General features: G+C 38.5%; 1 protein-coding gene across 7 annotated transcripts in view; it reads left to right on the top strand.

Moving 5' to 3' along the window:
• TUB (tubby bipartite transcription factor) overlaps window positions 1-23,709 on the top strand; it is a 159,517-nt gene that overhangs the window by 92,281 nt on the left and 43,527 nt on the right. For all 7 annotated transcript variants that reach the window (XM_027700710.1, XM_027700729.1, XM_027700720.1 and 4 more), the window contains exons 2-3: window positions 15,827-15,878; window positions 17,302-17,464. In XM_027700710.1, the coding sequence (XP_027556511.1) occupies window positions 15,827-15,878; window positions 17,302-17,464 (215 nt within the window). The remainder of the gene's footprint in view (window positions 1-15,826; window positions 15,879-17,301; window positions 17,465-23,709) is intronic.

The following is a 23,709-nucleotide window of genomic DNA, read 5'->3' as shown; positions in this document are numbered from 1 at the left end:
TCTCTCTCTCTCTCTCTCTCTCTCTCTCTCTCTCTCTCTCTCTCTCAGCTTTTTTGTTAAGTTGTAACCACATAGGAAACAGTAACTGTCACAATGTAATTGAATATTGGAGATTAATTTGAGCTCCACAGGTTGAATGCACAAATTGAAATTTGGTGTGACTATCATTCATCTTCCTTTAAGAAACAAAGGGAATAAAACAAAAAAACCCAAAACTACACAAACCCAGTGATACAAAATCTCCTGTACATCTGAATTATGTTTTAAAAAGCAGACTTTGTCTATTCTATGTAGTGAGTAAGTAGATTTTCCTTGTGTTATTTCTGGCAATAAACTTATCCCTGTCTTTCTGTGAGTTCATAATATGCCTGAATCTCGGAGAAAAGAGAAGAAAAAGACAAGGGAAACAGTTTTTGTCTTAATTGGTAAATGAACTGCAGTGTTCTCTGTATCTGTATCTAGAGTGAAAACAGACATTAAAATTGCAGATTTTGCTGCCCATTTGGTTTCTAGGAACTGACAAATGTACAATTTACAATCCTATATAATTATAATCTGATTCTAGAGAACTGTAATTTCTACCAATATCTAGAAATATATCATTTGAGCATAAATTTTCAGTACACAATGTGCAGGGATTAGTGCCACAACCTTAATGAGAATCACACTGCTTAATTCCTTGGATAATATGCTGATATTGTGTCCTTTGTGTATTTTGAGAGGTCAAATGCACTGAATGGCAAAGGATGCTCGTGGCTTTGTATGAGAGCTGTCCTTCGGTTTATAAAACATGGTACCCTATTTGCTTAGACATTGGCACATGGTGAAAAAGAAAAAGAATGCCTAATCAAATAAGAACAGTTTAAAAAAAAGTAGATGGGATAAATGATGAGATCTTTTTTTCATCTGATGCCTTTGGATATTTTGTTACAGTCACAGATGGCAGCTGCTTGCCATTTTATGAAAAATAAATACTTAGAATTGACACACCTTTTTTTTTAATCTAATTGTCTTATGCATGCTTTATTTTAAAGACAAGGTTACTCTTTTTGCATGCAAAATATTTGTGGAAATCCTAGAAATTTTCAAAACAATCATGAAAATCGTTTTGTTGCTTTGGTTTTTTTTTTTTTATTCTTCCTTCATTACTGTTGGATGGAACTGACAAGCAATTTAGAAAACAAAGAGAAAAATAAATGATTTTTTTTAAATCAGCCTTTTGTTTTGGTGTTCACCATTTCACATGCTATAAGCTTTTATTGTGCAAGTACTTAGCCATTTGAGCAGGCCTAGATGGCAATATTTATATCCAGCAATATTAAGTTGTAATAGTCAGTTCAGGATCAGAGCCATAAAAATTAGGTGGTGTGCATATATCAAACCCTATTTTCAGTCTTCTTCAAATATAGTGAAAATGGTGTTCTAGAGTCTCAAATGTCTTGCCTGGGGGGCTGATTTTGGCTCTCAAAGAGTACCACGCAGGCTATTCATGTGATGATGTTTTGAAGCCCAGAACAGCAATTTGAGAAAGAAAGTTGCAGTTAGAAATAGGAATTAGTTGGGTCATGCTCATTAGCTCTTAATTTTTCAGTAATTTGAAATATATAAATAACTGTGTCAGCTATAAGCTGTATACTGCAGAGGAGATTTTCAGCTGGAAATCCAAAGCTTTCTGGGGACACTGATTCCTCTGAAACTGTGAGTCTGCATGCTGTTTGGCTCCTCTGCCACAGCCTTTCCCACAATTCTCATTTCTTGCTGGCAGCACACATTCTTGCATGTCTTACACATCTTGTAGAGCAAAATTTTATGTCATGAAAGGAAGAATTGCTGTATCAATTATCTGTCCAACGCTGCAGGAATCCAGGATTTCTGTCATACCAGTCAATGATGATAATTTTCCAGACTATATTAAAAAAAAGTAGTAGCTTTCCAGCTTTTCTCTCCTAGGTTTTTTTTTTAAATATATATACGTATATCTATGTGTATATACTGAAATATTTGGAAATAATGTCTTGTCTGGTTGTATGTTGAGAGGTCAAGCTGGACGGAGCAGATAATGTTTTACTTTTCTCAAGTTATCGCACTTCTTACTAATTAAATGGTTTTTCATATTTTTCCTTTTATATATCACTGTAGCAAGGCATTTCACCTCTTTGTAGTGCCATGCAATATACTATAAAGTGTTGAGAGAGTAATCCAGAGTAATTATTAGACCAAATAGTAATTTCATTGGAGGTAGTTTGAGAAAACCAGATGAAGACAACTTCATAATTTCAATCAATTAGAGATTGTACTGCCTGAGTATTTTGGATTTCTTATTTGCTGAAATATTGATAGCATATACTGTACCTAGAACAACGCTGGAGAAAATCCTGATGTGTGCCTCCCTGCCTGTGTTTTCTATGCCCTACTTTCTGCAGTTTCTGGTACTGCCCTTGTGAACTGAGCATTTGTCAAGTGCAGCATTTGCCATGAGATTCTAATTGAAGATTTTATTAAAAACTTCTGACTTAACATATTAGCTTGATAGTTGACTTGAACTTAAAACTCTACATGCCAGGTGGATTTGTGTGTTTATGATTCACATCAAGGCAGATAATTCTAGCTGTTGGAATCTTTCTTGCATCAAGGAGTGTCACAACCCCGGAAACTAAAGTTTTTGTGGGAGAAAGTATCAGAAATGGGGGCAAAAGCCACAGGGAAGATTTCCATTACCTGTTGTAGTTTTCTCACTGGACAGGTCCTGTTTTGGGTTGTATTTTGTAAATAATTTTGATGATGGAAGTAGGAGACTCAAACAGCTGTAATCTTTCAGTTGTGTGGCACAAGAGCTGGCACTTGTTTGTACTGTCTAATACCACTTCTTCCAGTACACTTGCTTAGGTAAAAGGTAAATGATTGTCAAATGTAACAAAAATATTCCCAGAGTAGTCAAGAAGAAGTATAGTTGGGACTCTGATGATTCATAATGAACATGGAACTAAAAATATTACAATAACAAATATCTGACTTGTTTTACATTTGATTAATTTATTTGTAATATTTAAAGCTGACATACTAAACCAGGTGTATAAATGCAAATTGGTGAGCACGGTTAATGTTTATGAAAAGCAAAGATGATCAAATTTTATGCAGTGTACATATCTCAGTATGGAACAAGAAGAGGTGTGTTGCATAACAGTGTTGAGACCGTTATTTGATGTGACACTTCCAAGTGTTTGCAAATGTAGGGAATGCATTTTGCTGTTAAAAGGACTATATTTTCTTCGACTTGAAACAGAAAAAAGAATGCCAGCGTATCTGGGGTTAAATAAAGTATGGTCAGAATATAGAAATATGGGTTTAATGGGACAAGTTAAGTTTGTTCCTAAATGTGTCAAAAAGTAGTATTTGTTCCTTTTCCTAATACAACCTATGATATGTGATTCTATATGCTATTATTCCATGTTTTACTTTCCCCCTCCTGCTTATTTTATCTCTACAATTATTTTTACCAGAGAAAGTTAGAAGCTGACGCAGGCTGAAATTTGCCTTTGGTAGTTCAGCTTCCTTGACTGGGAGTAATACACGGATATGGAGAAAATCATTTAATGTAACAAAAAGAAAGAAAATCTGATATGCCTTATAATAATGGATACTTTTCTCCTCCACCCTTAGAGAACAGAGATAATTTTACCAACGGTGTGCTAGAGCCATTGCACTTTGCTTGACAGTAGTCTGACTTCCGCTGCCTCCCTTCCAATGCTACCTTCTTCCAAAACAGCACCTGGACTTAATAGCACCTTTGACAGGGAGTTACTTGTCAGAGAGAGGCGAAAGGTATATCATAGAATGGTTTGTGTTGGAAGGGACCTTCAAAGGAAAAACTAGAAAACAGGCTAGAAAATAGACTTTCACTGTAACAAAGAAACTGTTGCATGAATCTTGCTTTGGTATGATTTTGGGCACCTCTGTAGCAAAGGACAGTGCCACTAAAGGAATCCTGAACAGTTCAAGGATGGTAATGTTTTTTACACAAAGATAAAGAAACTACCTCCCCCTAAAAGCTTATTATAACCTAATGAAGCAGGGTCAGCTAAACCTTTCAAGCGGCATTTAAGGGTTCTTTGGAGGAAGACTCAGCTGCATTGCTCTTCCCTTTTTCAATGAATACAAAGCCTTTCTGTCTTTCTTTGGGTGAAGTATATATCAGTTTGTAAATTCCTCTTAGAACAGCAAGGTCTGGTCCCCTAGGCTTCTCTAAATCAGTTTGGTTTTTTGCAACCTGAAGCAACTGAAGTGGCCACCATCTCTGCCTTTGCTGTAAACTCCCAAAAGAAGGACTGCCTTAGGTAGAGGGACCAGCTTTATATAACAATCCTTAATACTTGTTATGAGTAAAGCTTCCATGTTGGTTTTCTGCCACTGCTTCTCAGTAGCTGTTTGCTTCACAGCTGCAGAAAACTCTCTGACCATCTCGTAAAGGTCTCCTGCTGCTTCCTAGGTCTTGAGAGTGGATTTCATTTACCCACATTTGGTTGCACACAGAAGCAAAGGAAAAAGATTAGCTTAGTTTTGAAATGGGCAATGCTCTTCAGGTTGTTTACTCACAGGATCGTATTTTCAGAGGAAACTGATAAATTAAAAAAAGATTAAATATGTAAGTTGTTTTGAAATTATGTTTAAATACCATAGACATCAGTCTACCAGACATCAGTCTACCAGGACTGAAAACTTCTGTCTCATTAAAAAAAAAGGGGGGGGAGAGGAAAGTCAACATCTCAACCTTATTATTACTATGGTTTTCTAAGATTGTGTTAATACCTGGACGACTGAATCTGAAAAGGAGTCTCTTTTTGTGCAGGCACAATGTATGCACATTGTGAAAACAACTCTTTGTCTTTTGGAGTTTATAATTAAAAATCCCAACCTGGAGGGATTTATACATATGCATCTTTTTGTGCAGTGTGAAATTAGTGGAAACATTTTCCTGAGGTTGAATTCATGGGTTTGGGGATTCAGGGCCCGGGTATGAAGATCAGAGTGTATGGAATACCTCATCTGCATAGAGTGTTATTAGAAATAATGACTGAATTTTCATTATTGAGTACAAAATCTAGGCCAAATGGTGTTTGTTACTCTTGCCAACCATCAACATCTTTCCAATCTCGAAATCCATATCATGTAGTTAGGCACCAGGATCTGACAAACTCATTTTCCACTGAAAATGCTGTCCAGGATTGTCAGAATTTGCTACTTGTATAGAAGGTAGTACAGAGAATGATCTCAAACCAAAATGAAACATCTGCTTTCTTCAGTTCCAGCAAAAGAGTACTAGGTTGGATTATAAAGATAGTATGTGTGGGGGGAAAAAGTGACAAAATATTTTGTTTCACGGTTAGTATTTATCATGAAATGACACGTCTTCCCATAGAAACTGTATTCCATAGAAACTGTAAAACCACCTGTAAAAAGGAAAAGGGAACTTGACTGTTTCAATTCACTAACACCTCCTATCAGAGTTACAATTCTTACTGTATTTTTCTTCAGTTTTGATTTTTAAAGCAGCTAAGGGAAACTAGATACTCTTTGCCTTCACATTCTGAATAAATTGATAGCTTAATTTTACTATTCTTTTAAAAGTCCAGTAAATACAACTCTGTCTTTTTCCTGTCCTGTCCTAAACACATAGGTAGGCAGTGGGATCTGTTAATTCTTTGCTGCATTACTGAATTACCTCAAATATAACCCATTTCAGCAGCAGCATGTTTGATGTACATATTTGTGTCTGTGTTTGCATGCCTACTGCAGGGAGAAGCCTCACTGAACACCTGCAGCATTGACCCTATCACTGGGATCAGTGTTTTGTTTGTTAAACACTTTACAATTATACTATTATTTTAAAGGGCAACATTGTTTCTAGGTTAATTACTGTACCTGTAAGGCTTCATTCTTGCTTCACAAAGGTGTTTCCAAGAGGAGTTAAAACTTGTTTGTTAATCTAATTTTACAGGTGTCTCGAAAGGTTGCACTGTTTGATGTGAAATAGGTCCAGTGTGCTGCCAACTGGACAAAACCATGTTTCATAGAGCAAGTATAGGAGAGGGAAGGCAAGGAGCCAGCAGTCATCTTATGCAGGTTTTCTCTTCATTGCAATGGCTCACAGTGTTTTCTATGTCAGAAATGCAGAGATCTGTTCTAGGTGACAACTTTTACCAGTGCAGCAGTGGAATTGGGAGAATCCTTGTGGTCCAAGTGGAGAACTCCTGTTCTGCAGTGTATGTATGTGTAAATGCAGTCTCCTTATCCAGACAATACTTTTTCCTAGTTTCTGCTCATTTAATTTATTGTTTGTTGTGGTTGGATGCTTTGTACATTAATGGGTTGGGTTTGTTTGTGCATATATTTTACTGTTTTAATGAGATTGGCTGAATTTTGGTACTGAGAGATAAATCTGGCTGCTAGGGCTGGATCGTTCCTGTGGCTGGCAGCGATGTGTTTTCGATAAAGGCACTTCCTGAAAGTCATGTCATTTGTCATCTGGATCCATCTGCATTGCAGGTAGTGTATCTCCAGGTCACAGTGGTTTTTTTCCTTCCCAATTTGCTCCTATTCAGGCAATTCTCATCAAACTACTTTAAATACAATTTTAGCATATATCACCCACAGGCTATTGTGTGTTTCTGCTCCATCATTTATATTTATTGAATTCACTTCTCTTTTTTGGGACATAGATTCTTTTTCTGACATTGTATTCAGAGTTTGTGTGTGTTGAGGGAGGGCAAGAAATATCTCAGCCTTCCACTCTCCCTTTAGGTGTTATTTTCATAACCTGCAATTTACTGCCATACACTGTCCTATTCAGTTCTGGGTAATTGCAGAGAATGAATCTGTACAAATATTAGTTCACCTGATCTTTCCAGGGCAATAGTGGCAGCCCTGTAGTTCAGTTATTTAAAACATGCAATGTGCTTTAGGGAAGAGTTTTGCTTTTCATCTCAGTAGATCTTTTCCCAGCTTCTTACCATTCTCACTGAAAGCTGTCAGCCTAGACATTTCAGATGCTAAACTGTAGTTTCTTTTTCACAATGACTACAGTTTTGTTTTAATTTAACTCAAAGCTGTGTCTCATTACTGCAAAGCATATCTGAAGTATCTGCAGAGCTCCTGTTGTTCCCTTCAGCACTGAGAGTTTCATGGGCTATTTGCTCTTGCTCAGTGTCTGGTTGTATATATCCTGTAATACACCCATCTTACAATATATTTTTACCTGACTATGATGGTTTTTTAAAACTTGGTCAAAGTGAAACATTTAGAAGACTTGATTTCTACGTTGTCTATTGGTTTCATATACCTAAAGTTGTAAAAATTGGAGATCTAGTTTGGTGTACTCTTTTAATTAAAACAGAGCAAAAATGCTGTTATAGAATCATAGAATGGTTTGGGTTGGAAGGGACCTTAAAGAGTTCTAGCTCCCCTGCCTTGGACATGGATATCTTCCACTAGACCAAGTTGCTCAAAGTCCCATCCAGCCTGTTCTTGAACACTTCCAGGGGTGGGGCATCCACAATTTCTCTGGGCAACCTGTTCCAGTGCCTCACCACCCTCACAAGGAAGAATTTCTTTGTAATATCTAATCTAAACCTGCCTTCTTTTAGTTTGAAGCCATTCCCCATTGTCCTACCCATGTAAAAAGTCCTGCTCTAGCTTTCCTGTAGGCCCCCTTTAGGTACTGAAAGATGCTATAAGGTCTCCCCCAAGCCTTCTCTTCAGGCTGAACAACTCCAACTCTCTCAGCCTTTCCTTACAGGAGAGGTGCTTCAGCCCTCTGATCATCTTCTTGGCCTTCATCTGGACTTGCTCCAACAGGTCCACATCCTTCTTATGTTGGAGACATATGTTTTTATGTCCCAGACCTGGACACAGTACTCCAGGTGGAGTCTCAGGAGTGCTGAGTAGAGTGGGAGAATCACTCCCTTGACCTCCTGTCCATGCTTCTTTTGTTGCAGCCCAGGACACGTTTGGCTTTCTGGACTGAGAGCTCACATTGCCAGATCATGCCGAGCATCTTGTCAATTGTCACCCCCAAGTTCTTCTCAGAGCTGGTCTCAATCCATTCTCCACCCAGCCTGTTATTTGTGCTTGGGATTGCCCCAACTCAGGTGCAGTACTTTGCACTTGGCCTTGTTGAATTTTGTGAGGTTTGCACAGGCCCACCTCTCCACTCTGTCAGGGTCCCTCTGGATGTCATTCCTTCCCTCCAGTGTGTCAACTGCTCCCCACAGCTTCATGTTATCTACAAACTTCCCGAGGGTGCTCTCAATCCCACTGCCCATGTTGCCAACAAAGAAGTTAAACAGCGCTGGTGCCAATACCGATCCCTGGGGAACACCACTCCTCACTGGTCTCCACTTGGACATTGAACAGCTGACCACAACTCTGTGAGTGTGATCATCCAGCCAGTTCCTTATCCACCGGGTGCTCTGTCTGTCAAATCCATGCCTTTCCAGTTTAGAGACAAGGACATTGTGCAGGACTGTGTCAAATGCTTTGCAAACTTCAGGTAGGCGATGTCTGTTTCTCTTCCCTCATCTACCAGTGCTGTAGCCCTGTCATAGCAGGCCACCAGATTTGCCAGGCATGATTTGCCATTACTGAAGCTATGTTGGCTGTCACCAGTCATCTGCTTATTTTCCACGTGCCTTAGCACAGTTTCCAGGAGGATCTGCTCCATGATTTTGCCAGGTGAAGAGAGATGAGACTGACTGGACTGTAGTTCCCTGGGTCTTCCTTATTTCCTTTTTAAAAATAAGGGTAATGTTTCCCCTTTTCCAGTCAGTGGGAACTTCACTGGACTACCATGACTTCTCAAATAGGATGAGTGATGACTTAGCCACTCCCTCTGCCAGTTCCCTCAGGGCCCACAGATGCATCTCAACAGGTCCCAAGGACTTCAGGTTCCTTAGATGATCTTGAACCTGATCTTCTCCTACAGCGGAATGTTTCATTTTCCCAGTCCCTGCCTTTTCATTCCACAACCCAGGTGGTGTGGTTGGAGCATTTACTGGTGAAGACTGAGTCAAAAAAGTCAAGTAGCTCAGACTTCTTCATGTCCCTGGTAAGCGGGTCTTCCATTTCCTTCTGGAGAGGGCCCACATTTTGTCTAGTCTTCATTTTATCACTGATGGAAGCTTGTGTTGTTGCCCTTGACGTCTCTGGCCAGATTTAATTCTGTCAGGGCTTTAGCTTTCCTAACCTGATCCCTGACAATTTTGTGGCCATGCTGAGGATTTGGCTGGAGTTAATCTTAACAATTATCTACATGGAATTAAGAAAAAAAATTATGAATGTGTTCCTGTTTGTACATTTGCTCTCAGTTAATCTGCAGAACTGTTGCCAAACATAATGAGTGTCATAGATCTTAATGTACAAGGGACATTTAGATAAACCTTACTGAAGCAAATAGGACCAAAAACCTTTCAGGAAGGTCTCATTAATTTGCTGATTTTTAAGCTAGTTTGCCATCCAGAATTTGAAAAGAAAATAGAGCATTTGGTTCTGTAATTATTTGTGCAACTGCAAATGCAGTCTGTGCTATCAGCCATCTGCCCTGCAGGCATTACTTTTAGTGCCATTTGGATCATCGTCACAGTGTATGATCCTCTGCATCTTCTTCTGTTTTGTGGCTGACTTGGTGCTGATAATTCTCATACAAATATCTGCGTTCACATTCCTGCCTTTTTCCCCCTGTTAATTTGCTTTATCCTTTTAAGTCTTTTTAAGGGTCTTCGGAACAGCTGCACAGGCAGAGGAGGCGATGCTGTGTTCCTGGACAGGCATGCTTTCATTTATCATGTGAGATTCACAGTGAAACACTTTATTTCTCTGAAGCTTCCCATAAAAAAATGCAGTCTGTTTCTGCAGCAGTTCCTGGTGTCTGTACTTCCCTGCTCAGTTCAGTGGTGACTGGTAGGTGACCAGTAAGGGCAGGCTGTTGCCCTCTCTGCCCTGTGAATATGGCGTGGGAGAAATCCAAGAGCTGCTGTTGCTGCTGTTGGCAGTAGAAGGGCAAACTAAGATTGAATGTCCTTGGGCTGCTCCTCAATGGCCAGGCTTTTCCTTGCTTAGATGGCCCAGAAAAGCAGTTACTCATTTTACCATAAAGGTAGTGCTGCAGGTTTTACTCTAAATTGGATGGCTGAAGAACTGCTTTGGGGTTAGAAAGCTTTGATGATTCCTACCATGAGGGGAGCCCTTGCAGTCTTCCAGAGTGATTTTTTTTTATTTTGGAGTCTTTGATTAGGCTGTGTGTCTGATATAATGTTTCTCCGAAGTGGTTTCTGGTGAGCTCAGCTTATGGCATACATGGGGGAGCAGATCTTATTTTATGTGGGGACTTGCAGGTGCTGGCATTTTAGCCGACTTCACTGGTTAGGAATTCATTGAATTTCACTTGTTTGAAGAACCTATGTGCCATTCCCTCTGGAGCATGACTCCAGCCTGCAGGTCCCTGACCCTTTAATGGGCTTTTACAGTAGCATTTCATCAGTGCTGTGGGAAAGCTCGTTCCTAGGGACTTAACAGTAACATTATCCAGAGCAGTTGGGTTTTATGGAACTACAGAGACTTTATAGAGATTACAGACAAGTGTAATTGGGTGAATATGACAGACGGTATCCAGTAAGCCAAGTGCTGTCTCTTTACAGGAATTTTATTTCATGTGTTTTTGGAGACTGTAATGTTCAAATGGCACATTCACACCCATTCTTGTGCTTTTGAGTCAGTCATGCTCTAAAAGATCCCAGAACCTGTTTCTCTTGACACAGCAACATACAGGAGTGCATCAGAAAGATCTGAGTGATCTTGAAGATTGATCTGGTGTATTTTTCTTTCTGTTTGGTTTGATCATCCTTTGTTTTTGAATGGCAATTGACAATATGGCAGAAGAAACTTGAGACGAAAATATCTCCTTTAATTTTCCATTGCTTCTGGTTCAGTGTTCTAAATGGGAGGAACATTTTCTTATCAAATTCCTCATCTTTTCATAATGGAACTGTTTGTCTAAGGAATTTTCCCTAACTATGTGCATTCACTTTGCTTGTGCAAAGGTCCCTGATTTCACACAGAGCTTTTGGGTTCTGCCATTAGTAATGTATTGTCATGAAGCAGCAAAAAGAGAAAATGCAAGTGACACTTCTTTAAACAGTGTATGAAAGTAGTGGTAGGATGTGTCTGCTTGTGTGACCAGTTATACTTCTTGGTTGAATTAGTGCTGGGCTGCAGAGATGTGCTAGGTAAGATTTTGGACCTTTGTCCTGGTAAAAACGTTATTGTCATGGAAAATGTTCCTTTATGAAGCAGTGTCAGGAAGGAACAAAAGCATTGCCTTCTTTGTCAGGCAGAAACAATAGAGCTGCTTTACTGTGTCAGACTTTTTCTTTTAAAAAAACCAAAATCAAATAAAATCAGAGACTACATGCATCTTGGAAATTCTAATTAAAAACATTTCTTCTTAATTCTTTTTTCTTGCAAAGGCTTACTGAAATGAAAGCATTTGCATGTTCAAAGAGTGAAGGAAAAGTACTTGCTGTGAAATATGTTATTTGAATTAAAGCTTTTCAGATTTTACTTAAATTGAAATCAGTCCGTGTGGAATTACAGTAAAATGTAGCAAGATGTTGACTTGCAGAATCTTCTGCCTTCATCTCAGCAGTTAATTGTGGAGCTTCATGTAATCATGAAGTTTCATCCTTAAAACCTGATAGGTCTTGGGTTTCTCTCTAAATGATTTCTAAGGAATAGAGATTATGAAAAGCTGAGAATACTAAAATTTTTGTGTATATTTTTATCTTCGTTATGACATGCAGCAGCATAATAGGCCTGGCTATTTTTGTGTAGATTGAATTTAATGTTGAAACTGTTTCAGTAAAATAGATTTTGTATCTTAAAAAGGTGGTATGAAAAGTAATACTTTGACACAAAGGTGAATGTTCATTTAATGTATTTCCTTTTAGAAAACAGGAGGTGGGGATATTTGAATGAGGTGCTGTATTTAAAATTTGAAAATAATAGTATCTAAATATAATGCTTAAGTCTCTGTGTGCCTTGGTCCAGGCGGCTAATTTGAATCTTTACCATACAGAGCTATTAAGCCCAACATCCAGTAAACTCTAATGGATGGATTGTTCAAGTTTGGTATAGATAGATGGATGGATTTTCCCTGAATAATTATCTGCGAGGAAATATATCCAAGCTCTGATTTGTCAACTGGATTTGGACTAGACTATTACTGCAGAGCTGACGTGCTGTTTACAATATTATATATAGTGTAAAATGACTTTCTGTTTTAAATGGGTCAAAGCCGTAGCCAAGGTGCCAGCCACGGTACTTGATCAAAGAGGAGTAAAAATGAACCTTACTGGATCTTCAGGATACTTCAGTGTGCTGTGCAGATTGCTAATATGTATGCATGCTCTTCAATAATTCAATTTTCATGAATTATAAAGTTATATTTCTCTATTAAGACTGACAGAGTTTCATGCTGCTCCTGGGATTTTCTAGCATCACATCAAACATGTAGGCAGAATTGTTCTAACAGCCTCTCTATGAGATTATTTCCTGCCATCTTTCCTGCCATTTCTAGTCAGTTTTTCCTCTGTACTGGGACTTTACTCTCTGACCATCCCAGTTATTTGGACCACAGAGCAGCAAAACTATGGCCACTTCCAAAACTGGGCAGGACAGGCTGGGTCCTCACCATGTGCACAACTCTTCCATGGGGATGAGCAGCTGAATTCTGCTTTTTTGAAAGACTGGGAGGGGCAAAGGCTGTGCGTCTGCTCCTACAGTTTTGTGTTTTCCAATGAAAGAAAAGGGTAGGTTTTTTGGATTTCAGTTCTTAGGCCCTGGAGCATCTGACAGAATGTATGGACTGCCAGATGCTGTGGTAAGATGATCTGCTAAATCTTTCTGCAAGGATTCACTGAAGTGTGAGAAAAAGGGTCAGTGGTGCTTGCACACTTCCATCTCAGATTCTTCTGCAGATGTTTTTCAAGGCAGTAAGAGTGAGAACCTGATGGAATTGCTACGGAAACAGAGCTTATATTATTTATTTACTCACTTATTTATTTATGCATGTATTTAAGCCCTGATGTTCCTTAATGGCATATCTTGGACGTCACCCACTCTTAGGAGAGTTTTTCTATTGAAAATCAGGGAAAGTGAAATGTTGGCTGCTAATCAGCAACTCCAAGGTCCACTACTTCTGCAGAAAATATTGACAAATTATACAGTCTCAAACTGGAGTGCTGTGTTATTATAACAGAAGAATATATAGACTAAATTGAATCCTCTTTGTATTTGGAGTTGCATAAGCATTATTCAGGCATCAGAAAAGGACAGAATTACAGCTTTTCGGTGATACTGGCATTGAGTAACTTCTAAAATAGACAAAGTTAGTGGTAATGAGGCCTTTTTAAAATTACACTGTGAAGGATTTGGAAGAGTAGTGTGGCTGGCTGGGGGGAGCAAGGCATGCTCATACAAGTCCAGTAACCTGGAGAGGGAGAGGATTGTTGAAGTAACTATTCTGTTGAACCTCGGTGTCATTGAAGAAAGCTGGAGTTCCATTTTAGTTGTTGGATGTTAAGCTTAAATAATGCAAGGCTTGTCATTAATGCATATTTACAACAGGATTGTGAAAACTACCCAGAACTTTATAAAACATGAAGTGGGAGAATGAAGGACCTGGAAGTTCCAGATGAGCTTGTCATCTGGTTTTCAAAGCATGCTGATCTTAGTCTCAGCTTTGATTGCACATATTCAGAGGCTTTAAAAACAGTATCTTGCAGTAGAAGGGCAGGTGGAGAGGTGTTATAGCGTCACGGCATCCATAGTGTTTGGATGGAGTTTTATTCTTTTTTGGCAGTCCTCTGTTGTATCTGATAGTTGCTTTGCATTCGTGGAATGCTGAATCAATGCAAATCACACCATTCCCCTGATTGGGGTTTGCTTTTGTGTTATTTAAACCGCCACATTTACCATGCCAAGGTTGGGCATAAAGAGAATTGAAGGAGCTGTGCCTGTTTACCTGAACCTGAATTTACCTTGTTGTGGCTTCCCAGGGAGTCACAGGTAAGGTTTAGAACCACAGAAAGAACATTTCCCTGCTCCCTTATTCCATGTGTTATGCCAGGATGGTATATGCATTGCTGCCTCTGCAGTTCTTATGTTCTTTATTAGCATCATTACATGGGTTTGGCTTTTTATCAAGCATTGTCTGAAATGAGAAGGATTTGTTCAGGCCATTAAGCCTGAAACTTTATACTTGGGCATCTTTTACGCAATTGTTTGGCCAAAGGTATCCATTAGGGTAGTTTTATTTTCTAGCAGTGCAGCTAATAAGTATTGCAGTTGTAGTGAAGCACTCTTGTAAAAACCTGATACTGTATACCATGGAGGAATGTATGTCTTCTTTTAATAACTTGGTTCTGTAATTTATCAAGTTAAGAATGCTTGACGTTAATCAGAACATGTTTGTGAGTGTGAAGGGTTTTTTCTTCAATTTTTTTTTTGTGGACTGCAGGTAATGCATTACCTCTGCAAGAGACTGTAATTTCATACCTGAGGTACTTGAACAGCATAGTTTCATTCTGTGGAACATCAGCCTTTGGTAACAAATAACCCAAGTATAAGTTGCAAAAGGCTGATGCTACCAGGAATGCTTAATTACATGTCTCTGATAATGCTGACATTGGAAAGGTGGCATTCTGCATGCCTTTATTAACTGTCCTATCAACCCTACTGTAATGTTACTGGCTCCTAAAGAGTGTATATTAATACGTGGGATTCACATTGTTTATGAAATTTTTATTGCAATACAGTTGGGTTGCATGTAGGTCAGAATCCAGGTTTGTTTGTCCTGGATTTTAATTTTCTTTTTGATTGTTAAGAGTGATTATAAGAGAAGGGACTAACCTTTTGTAAAAATGTATTGTAAGAGAAAATGAACTCTACTTGTAAGAGGCTATTGTTTTTGTTCTATAGCACTATTTTCCTTGTAGATGACATATTACTGTTTAAAAGATTTAATTATCTATGTTCAATGTTTAACCATAGTGTTCTTACAATAGAGACCTTTGTTCTCCTGAAAAATAAAGTGTAGTCAGTAGTTTGATAAAATACTTCACAAAAAATAGCTTTCTGATTTCAATGCCAGTCTTTAACATCTAATTAATGAAAATGATTGAATGCACAGGAGCTAATCTCCCAACTAGCAACAATTAGCAGAAAGAAATATGGCAGTGAGCAATGATGTTTATCTTGCCAGCCTCTAAATGTTGAAGTGTGTGGCAGTAAGTGTGACTTTTCAGATATTCAGGAATAAATTATAGTTTTCAGTGTGCAAAAGATTAGACAGTTAATTTTCCTAATGTAATTTTAAATGTTGCTGAGTTGCTAAGCAGCTCTCTTACGCTTCTCACTTTTTCTATGCTTTATATGCAAATTTTCAATCAAACCTCATTGCTGTATACATTGATGTTTTATATAAGAAGACAGTGGAGAAGAATCCAAGGTGTAGACCGTGGATTTTTTTTATTTCTTTTTGAACTGCCTGAATATATAGTTTTGTTGAAGTTTGTGTGAGTCAGAGTTTTTCAGTTTTTCATGGACTGCATTTGGATCCTCTGGAGCCAACTTTTGCAGGTTAGGGCAGGCAAACTTCCATGGAACATAGTGGGAGTTTTGTATGGATAACTCCTGGAAGGGTTTGCTCCAGTGACTGCTGTTAAGCATTGTTTTGAGTGATAAATTTGTTCCAATTACGTGCCCTTTGTCTTTGCAGTGTTCTGGATGATGAGGGGAGCAGCCTGCGTCAGCAGAAGCTTGACAGGCAGGTAAGATTTTGGAGGAGGACCTTCTTGCTCTCTGAAGTATAGATCTTGGAGTAATGGAGTCACTGACACATATCTGGTAATTGATAGGAAGTTGCATCCTCTGAGTGGGGAAATGCAACAGAGAGATCTGTGGAGGTTACAGTTTATTTAGGAGTCTAATTGCCTTTAAAATTTAACTTATGACTGTGGTTTGAGTGACTCTCATTTCCACTGCCTTGGACTCATTTTAAGCTGACTTACCATGTATTTGTTACCCCACTGATGGACCAGAAAGGACAGAAGGTTCTGGCAGCCATGCCAGCCAACAGAGGTTAACCACAAAGTTTTTACATACTTTGCTTTTCATTCTGTGAGTCTAGCCCTTGTGGCTGTAACCTAGTGCCACTATGCACTGTGTTGCCTATTTTGCTACTGTATTACTACATGAGTTTTACAAGAAAGAGAATCAGAACCTCTTCCATGAAATCTGAGGGAATTCTGCCATCAAGTTTTAATGGGAGTTGAGGTTTCTGCTTTTACTTTGATTTTCGTTGTCCCCTTCTCAAAAAACTTTGTCATATTTATAGTTAAATGTTGTGCATTTAATTTTATCCTTTTCTATACATTTCTTTTTCCATTGTTTTAGCAGCTTGCGTGTCTACCAGCATCTCATTTTCAAATTCAAATACTTTCTATTTATACCATAATCCTATACTTGATTCTGATTACTTTGGAGTCATGTTGAGGTGTTCAACATAACTTATGGAGCTGAAAGAGTCCACTCTCCATTCTTATTCTTCAGTTTTAGTGCATCTCCTTTCTACAAGCTAAACTATCACTGTACAGGAGCAAGCAAATGGTAAGGTAATGGATAAGTAAAATTAACAGTTCAGTTATGTAAGGTTGTGGAAGAGGACTCAAAGAGAGCTACCTATGATGCCACTGAATGCTGAAGGTTTTGGTTTTCAGCAGGTCTAGCTGAGAAATGTGTGTGTTTAATTAAAGTTCATCTTTTGTAGTTGTTAAATTAGGCTCATGTCCAGTATTATCACTTGATTCTAGTTTGCAATCACCTGCTTTTAATTTACAGAAACTGAAATTGGCATCTCTGCCTTATGCCCTTGCTTACCCTCCCATTGCTTCACAGCCAGTATTCTCACACTGTTGTTTTCCCAAGGGTTATTTCCAAGCAAGCTCTAACAGCTGCTGGACTGCTCAGAAAGATCTATTCTAATTATTTGCTGTTTTCAGCAGAAGCTGTTTTAGCAGTGGGTTAGTTGTGGTTTTTTGGAAAGATTTCCTGTTACCCAATATCCCAATATCCCACTCGCCAACTGCTACCGCTGTAAGACCGGAGAAGGTGTAAAGATATCCACTGTTTTTCATTGTAGGTTGCTACCGTTTGGAGTCCAGTAACAGATGCTTTTCTTTGTGTTTTCTCCAGCGGGCACTGCTAGAGCAGAAGCAGAAAAAAAAGCGCCAGGAGCCACTAATGGTCCAGTCCAATGTGGACAGTCGGACGAGGACGCGCAGGACGAAACATTCGGAGGAACAGGCGCCGTTGGTTGAGTCGTATCTTAACAGCAACAGCAGCACAATATATCAGGGTATAAGAATGTCGTCTGTAGCATGTGTGTTTACTGCGAGTCATAGCATAATGCTCTCCCTGTTAATTTTATGCTACTGAGAAGAAAGCTTCTTGTTTTGCATATTTTAGTAAATAATTGATATCCTTCACTTGTGTTTGGGGATAAAAACATCAGAACTTGCATTTCTAGCCTAACAGGAAGGAGCAAGGTAACTAGCTGCCCTTTCAGTGCTGTGGGGAAGGAAGAGTGGGTTGTCCCTTCTGCCGTGACTCTTCTAAGTGTTTTCAGTCTTGGTGCCTGCTGAAGTAAAACTAATGGGTTCCACTCTGTGTATTCCTCTGTACATAACTTTGCTTAAGCCTGACAGTGTTAATGATAAATTTGAAGCCTGTCAACTAATTTCAGCTAAGACTGAATATAATAATTTCAAAGATGCTGTATTTCTGCAAGGTTCATTAAAATAGGCAAGTAGGTACAGAAGAACATTTCAAGCTTGAACAATGTATCCATTTTCTTATTAAAGATTACAGAATCCAGTAGGGACAGAGGGAAAAAATTTTAAAGCCATTTTTGTATTGTTAGACTTCAAAGACTTTAATAATCAGAAATAAATCCTAAGGAAACCAGACATTATTTAGTTCTGTGCTTATATAGCCCATGCTTTTTGGCCCCCTGAAGAGGTTATGTGCATACTTTTCCTCAGGATCTCTATCAATATACTGCATGTACTGTGCTTTTTGTCTGCCCTGTTGTTTCGTTTTCAGTTGGTGGTCATATCTTTCAACAAGGAGAAGGTTAGTATTTAGTGGACTAAGTAACTAATCATGCTCTGAGAAGTTCAGGTTTCAGAGTCTTTCCCCCCGGTTAGCAATTGATGGAAATTTTTGGTTGGTTACAGCTACAGAATTTGTTGTTAAAACCTGGAAATTGCACTGTTTAAATGTTACGGTTTTGGTAATAACGGGTCTTTTTTATCTTGTTTCTGCTAGTAGATAGGATACCATAAGTGATTTCAGAAGGAGAATTATTTTTTCCCAAAAGTATTATTTTAATTATGTTTTTCTAATAAATATTAAAATCATTAGTAATATTACCTTCTTTTTACTGTTTCTCAGGGTCTGGGATGTAATTTTTAAAGATTAAATGAAGTTTCTTTCCAGTCCAACCTAAGAATTTAATTTAGCACAAAGTTCTAATTTGTTTATTTTTTAATCAGACAAATCAGAAATTTTTCCTCTTTCACTCAGTAGTTTATCAAAGGTACAGAGCTACTCTAAGAAGTAGTATCTTATGGTACAGAGGTGCTGTGGTTTACTAAACTTCCTGTATCATCAGTTGATCAAGGTTTTAATTTTCACAAATCAGAGAAAGAGACATTATCATCCCCTAAAAGGTAGCAAATTTCAAAACTGCACTAACTGAGCTAAATTTTGCACCAGGGTGGACTTCCTGACTGTGAGATTTACTGTGCTCTTGAGGTAAAAGTGACCCTTCCTGTAATATTATACCACACCATTTACTGGAATACCTAGGAACTTATTCTTCTTAAATCAGCTTGTTCTAAATTTGTCTCTCAAACCCTTGCAATATTTTACAAGGTTTCAGAAGACCAGAAAAATATAGTAAAGTTTGTCACATTCAACACAAAGTTTGTTAATCCCTTGGGATAGCTCTCCTTGTAATAAAGCATGCAGCTAGCAAAAGCTGGCTTAGGAAAATTTAATTACCTAGTGGAGTGTTTTATTGCCTTGTAAAATCCTTTGTTAGGCATGTTGCTTTTGAAAATATTATAAGAACTCCAGAAGTGTCCTTTTTCGGCATGGTCTTCTCTGGGAATGTGCTTAGTGTCTCAAGTTACCCCGTTTGCATGGTACATAGTTAGGTTTTGGTGACCATTTCTAACTATGGTGTTCAGCTTCAGGGCTGGCATTTTCTTCCCCTTCAATGATAACATTTGTATGTGGCAGTGTCGGATGCATGAGACAGCTGGGCTGTTTCTAAAGAACTATTCTGCTCTTTTCCGTTCATTTGTTGCTGTTATGGGCATGCTGATTTTAAGTTAAGAATGACTCTTTGATGGGAGTTGATGGTCTACTGAATGAACTACATTGCTTGGATGAGCATGTTTGTGAAATCAATTCCTGTGCTGCAAATGCTACAGAAAGAACACTTCTTTCCACCTATCATCCTGCTCTACTCTCTTTTTTAGCTTGTACTAATTCTATGTGGCACAAAAGTACTTGTTGATTTCAACAAATAATTGGATGCCTGTGTGGAGATATCTCTATGGTACTTTGAGCAAAGTAGGTCAGAGATAACATCTCGGCGATTCTGAGATGCTGGGCTTTCTGCGCTGGGAAATTCTCTTTCATACACTGCCACAGCTTATTCTGATGCAGTTATCTGTGCTGCAATGGTTCCCTGATGGGCAACTCTGCTCTGGAATAAAAACTCATTAAATTCCAGAATAATTATCAGAGTGTGGAGTAAAAAGCCAGTAATTTTTGTTCTGGAATAGAACATCAGCCTGGTGAGCTACTTGTGGGCAGATATACTGGAACAGCGTATTTTGCTAGTTAAGCTAAGTTTGTCTGTATGAAGGAGCCATTGGCTGCTTTTGAATCTCTGCAGGGTGATTGCTGCTAGTCCTCTGGCTACATGGTTTTTTGCTTCATCTAGTTTGAAAGAAGAGAAGTGCAAATAGATCTGAGATGCAATAGGATGGAGGGGTGTTAATTAAGGACTGTGAGTGAGCTTGGTTGGGGCAGCTCACTAAGGGAATGTGGCTTCCTTCCACATGTACAGATGTGGCTTTCCTACACTTGCTCCTGATTGAAGATGGTGGGACAAGTTTCATTCAGGATGGAACTGAATAGGTACAGGGCTTTTTTAAGTTTCTTTTTTGATAGTCTAATAACTAACAAAATAACTCTACTGAAAGTGCGTCTCCACACAGTAAGGAGGAAAGTTGCCAGAATCACTGTAATTTTTTCTTAAATAACCTCAAGGCACAGAAGTGACACATTGGTAGGATAAAAGGGTGTTTCTGTTCCCTTCCAAGTGTTACTAGCAATACTTCTGGGTGCTGTGAGACTTTAAGGAGATGGGTGCCCTTCCAGTGAGGAAGTGACTGCAGAATGCACCATGCACAATTCTCCAGACAAAAATTTTCTTCTCAGTTCCTGCCCATATTTCACCTACAGGTAAAAGTTTTCAGATACTGTAGCTTGCAAATGACTCACATGTAGTGTATCTTTTTTAAATCCTTTGGTTGTTGGCAAAATGCCTAAGTAACCAATAAAAGATATCTGTGGAAACTGTCATGAATTAAAGTTGAACAGATCAACTCAAGATAAAGCATCCTTGGCACTCCACTCTGTAAGGGTTTAGTTTGAACTGGAATACTACCAGTGGTAACACAGTGCTTGCCTGTCAGCATCTGTAGACCAGGTAGGTACACTTGGAGGTTGGGCTCTAAATTACCTGCCTGCCATTTCAAACAATAGGTATCCTTCCATTGACTTCCATGATGTTTGGCTCTAGTTATTACTATTACAAATAAGGCCTCTCTCTCTTGCAGTACCAAACACATCTTAATTGCTATTTCATCATTAAATATAGCAAAAAAAGAATCAATAACAACATTTCGTATTGCTATTAAGTTTAAATTCTGTGTAAAAGTCAGCAAAGGCATTTATTCACTGGAAAAAAATTTATCCCTCTTTGTAGGAGAGATCACTTACAGATTTTTTTGTCTTCTCTTTCTTGTGTTGTGATTTATTTTTGATTCAGTGTCCTTCATAAGGACATATTGTTACCTGTTTGTTTGAAGATTTTTAAATATTTTGCTTCCCATTCTGTAATATGTCACAATTACATCTGCTTACTTGTTTTCATGTATCTCTACTCCTCTTATTTTGTGAAGTTTGTTTAAAACCTGAACAAACATTTTAGCCTTATTTGACATTGCAGAATTCTGCTATGAATACAGTTCTTTTCAATCTGGATTTTAAATATGTACTGAGCATTCCTGGAGCCAAATAGCATGCAGAGATACACTAGTTACTGCAACAATGTAATTACATTATTTAATTACATTTAATGCAAATGATGAAAGCTCATTTTTACAGAGAAGAGTAATTCTACTTCTGTGAAAATGGTGAATTTCCATTGGGGAGTGATTTTTCTTTTCACAGCACTGAGGAAGGCAGAGATTTGAATGAGTGCCAGGTATGCTTTCATTAATATTGCCATACTTTGTTGCAGCTGTGGCTTTTTTTTTTTTTAAGAGTTGAAATTAAAAATGTTTTCAATTAGATACTCTGAGTAATTTTCATGGCAACTTCCAATTTAGAGATTTAGATTAACCATGTGTAAAAAGGCAAAATTACTTTCTTACTTTCCTCCTTTGACATTTGGCAGCACATCTAGATGTAATGGTGTTGAACAGACTTCTGATGAAAAGTTATGGCTCTGGATTGTTAAATTTGATGTGTCATTCTGCTTATTTACCATGAATGATGAGGGAGAGTTCTGATTAGTATCAAGCTGTCAACTTTAAAACATGACATCAGTTACCTATTCATTTAAAAAAATCACATATTTGCATGTTCATCAAATCAATGTCTTGCTATCCTTGTTTTCCACTGACCTTGAGATGAGAAGGTATTAGTTTATTTTTTGAAGATAGCAAGGAATGTTCTGTGCAAAGGGCTATTAATACTGAGAGATCAGGCAGTACTCCAAGCATCATGTGGGCAAAATACTTAACTTCCAATAAGCATATATTCTGAAATCTTTATTTCAGCTGCAGTCTCTTCACCTTAATCTTTTAAAGCATCTTTTTGATTTGTCAGCAGTCCTTACTGCACTAGTGCTTTTCCAAAATAAACAAACTAACCCAGCAGCGAGAATCGGAGAGCAGTGGGTAGCAAGTGTTTCACAGGTCTCTTTTTGATTCTTGCTCCTGCATGATTGGAGAAGGAAGAGGCCATTGCCTAAAATTTCTTGAAAACGTCTCCCTTCTCTTTGTTTTAAAGTTCCACTGAAGGTATTTTCACTTTCAGTTACTACTTCCCATGTAGCTGTTATTTTTAGTCGTGGGGCAATCTCAGTGTCTGGCAGCAGGAGGTGACCCCAGCACTGACAATGCCCTTGCAGGCAGAGCACCATCCCAAAGGCTTGGAACACAGCAGGCAGAGCCGGGCACTGCCAGCAGGATTCTCAGCAGTCCCAGACATGGCAAGGGATGAACCGGGGCCAGCACCCTCCAGAGTGCCAGTCAGGATGGAAAGGAGGTACTGCAGCATACATACTGGTCTGTGAGCAGCTGAATTCCCTACAGTGCCAGGATCCTCCCAGGAGACACAGCTGGGAGGCAGCACACCTACAGCATAGCCCAGGGCTGAGGTGAAATAAACCCTGTGGTCAATGGGTGGGGGTGAAAGCTCCCAGGGAGGCCTGTCAGGGCAATTAAAACCTGGTTGTGCCCTCAAGGCCCTAATACACAAAATAATTATGTAATTCCTTACTGTCTTTAATCTTCCTGGCATAGGTCTTTCATAGATAATTTTAGCTTTCCTTATAGGTTGTCTGCTTTCCCGGAGTGTAATTCATTGCTGTTAACTCTCCATTTCACATGCTTTGTTTCCTTTCCCCCTCCCCAGGATCAGGCAGCAGATACATGGAAGCTAAAAAGAATCTTTTATTTCATTCCTTCCTTTGTTCTTTCTTAGGAACTCTTAAACCAATGAGCTTTTAATAATGTCCTTTAGCACCACCAGGTTCTGATGTACACTAGTTCCTTTTTTCAGAGCCCATTCACCTTCAATTTCACTTATGAGTATTTTCACCTTTTTAACATCAGCCTGGTCAACACATCAGTGTTAAAGGCATAAACTGCAAGGAGCTGTAGGGAATTTATAGGCAATATAAGGTTTTGGGAATCTGAAATCTGACTGTAAGTTACTAGCTGCAAGAATAATGGCTTTGTTTATAAGCATTTTGAGGCAGAAATCAAATCTTTGCATGCGATTCAATAGTGACTAACACAGCAAAGTTCTTGCCCTAATTCAGGGCCTTGCATTTAATGATTTATGTAAAACTATATAAAAATATTTCATTGCATTGTAAATATAGTGGGTTTGCTCATCTTCAGAATATTTCTGGTAGAATCCAATGTCTTTAGATAATTGTAGAAATACTAGACCAGTTCAGAATCTAAGTTGATTAAATAAAGTAATAATGAACAATAGCCCAAATAA

Source organism: Neopelma chrysocephalum, unplaced genomic scaffold, assembly GCF_003984885.1.
Source record: "Neopelma chrysocephalum unplaced genomic scaffold, ASM398488v2 Primary Assembly neopelma1_24, whole genome shotgun sequence".
Classification (NCBI taxonomy): domain Eukaryota; kingdom Metazoa; phylum Chordata; class Aves; order Passeriformes; family Pipridae; genus Neopelma; species Neopelma chrysocephalum.
This window is presented reverse-complemented; position numbering and strand designations above follow the sequence as displayed.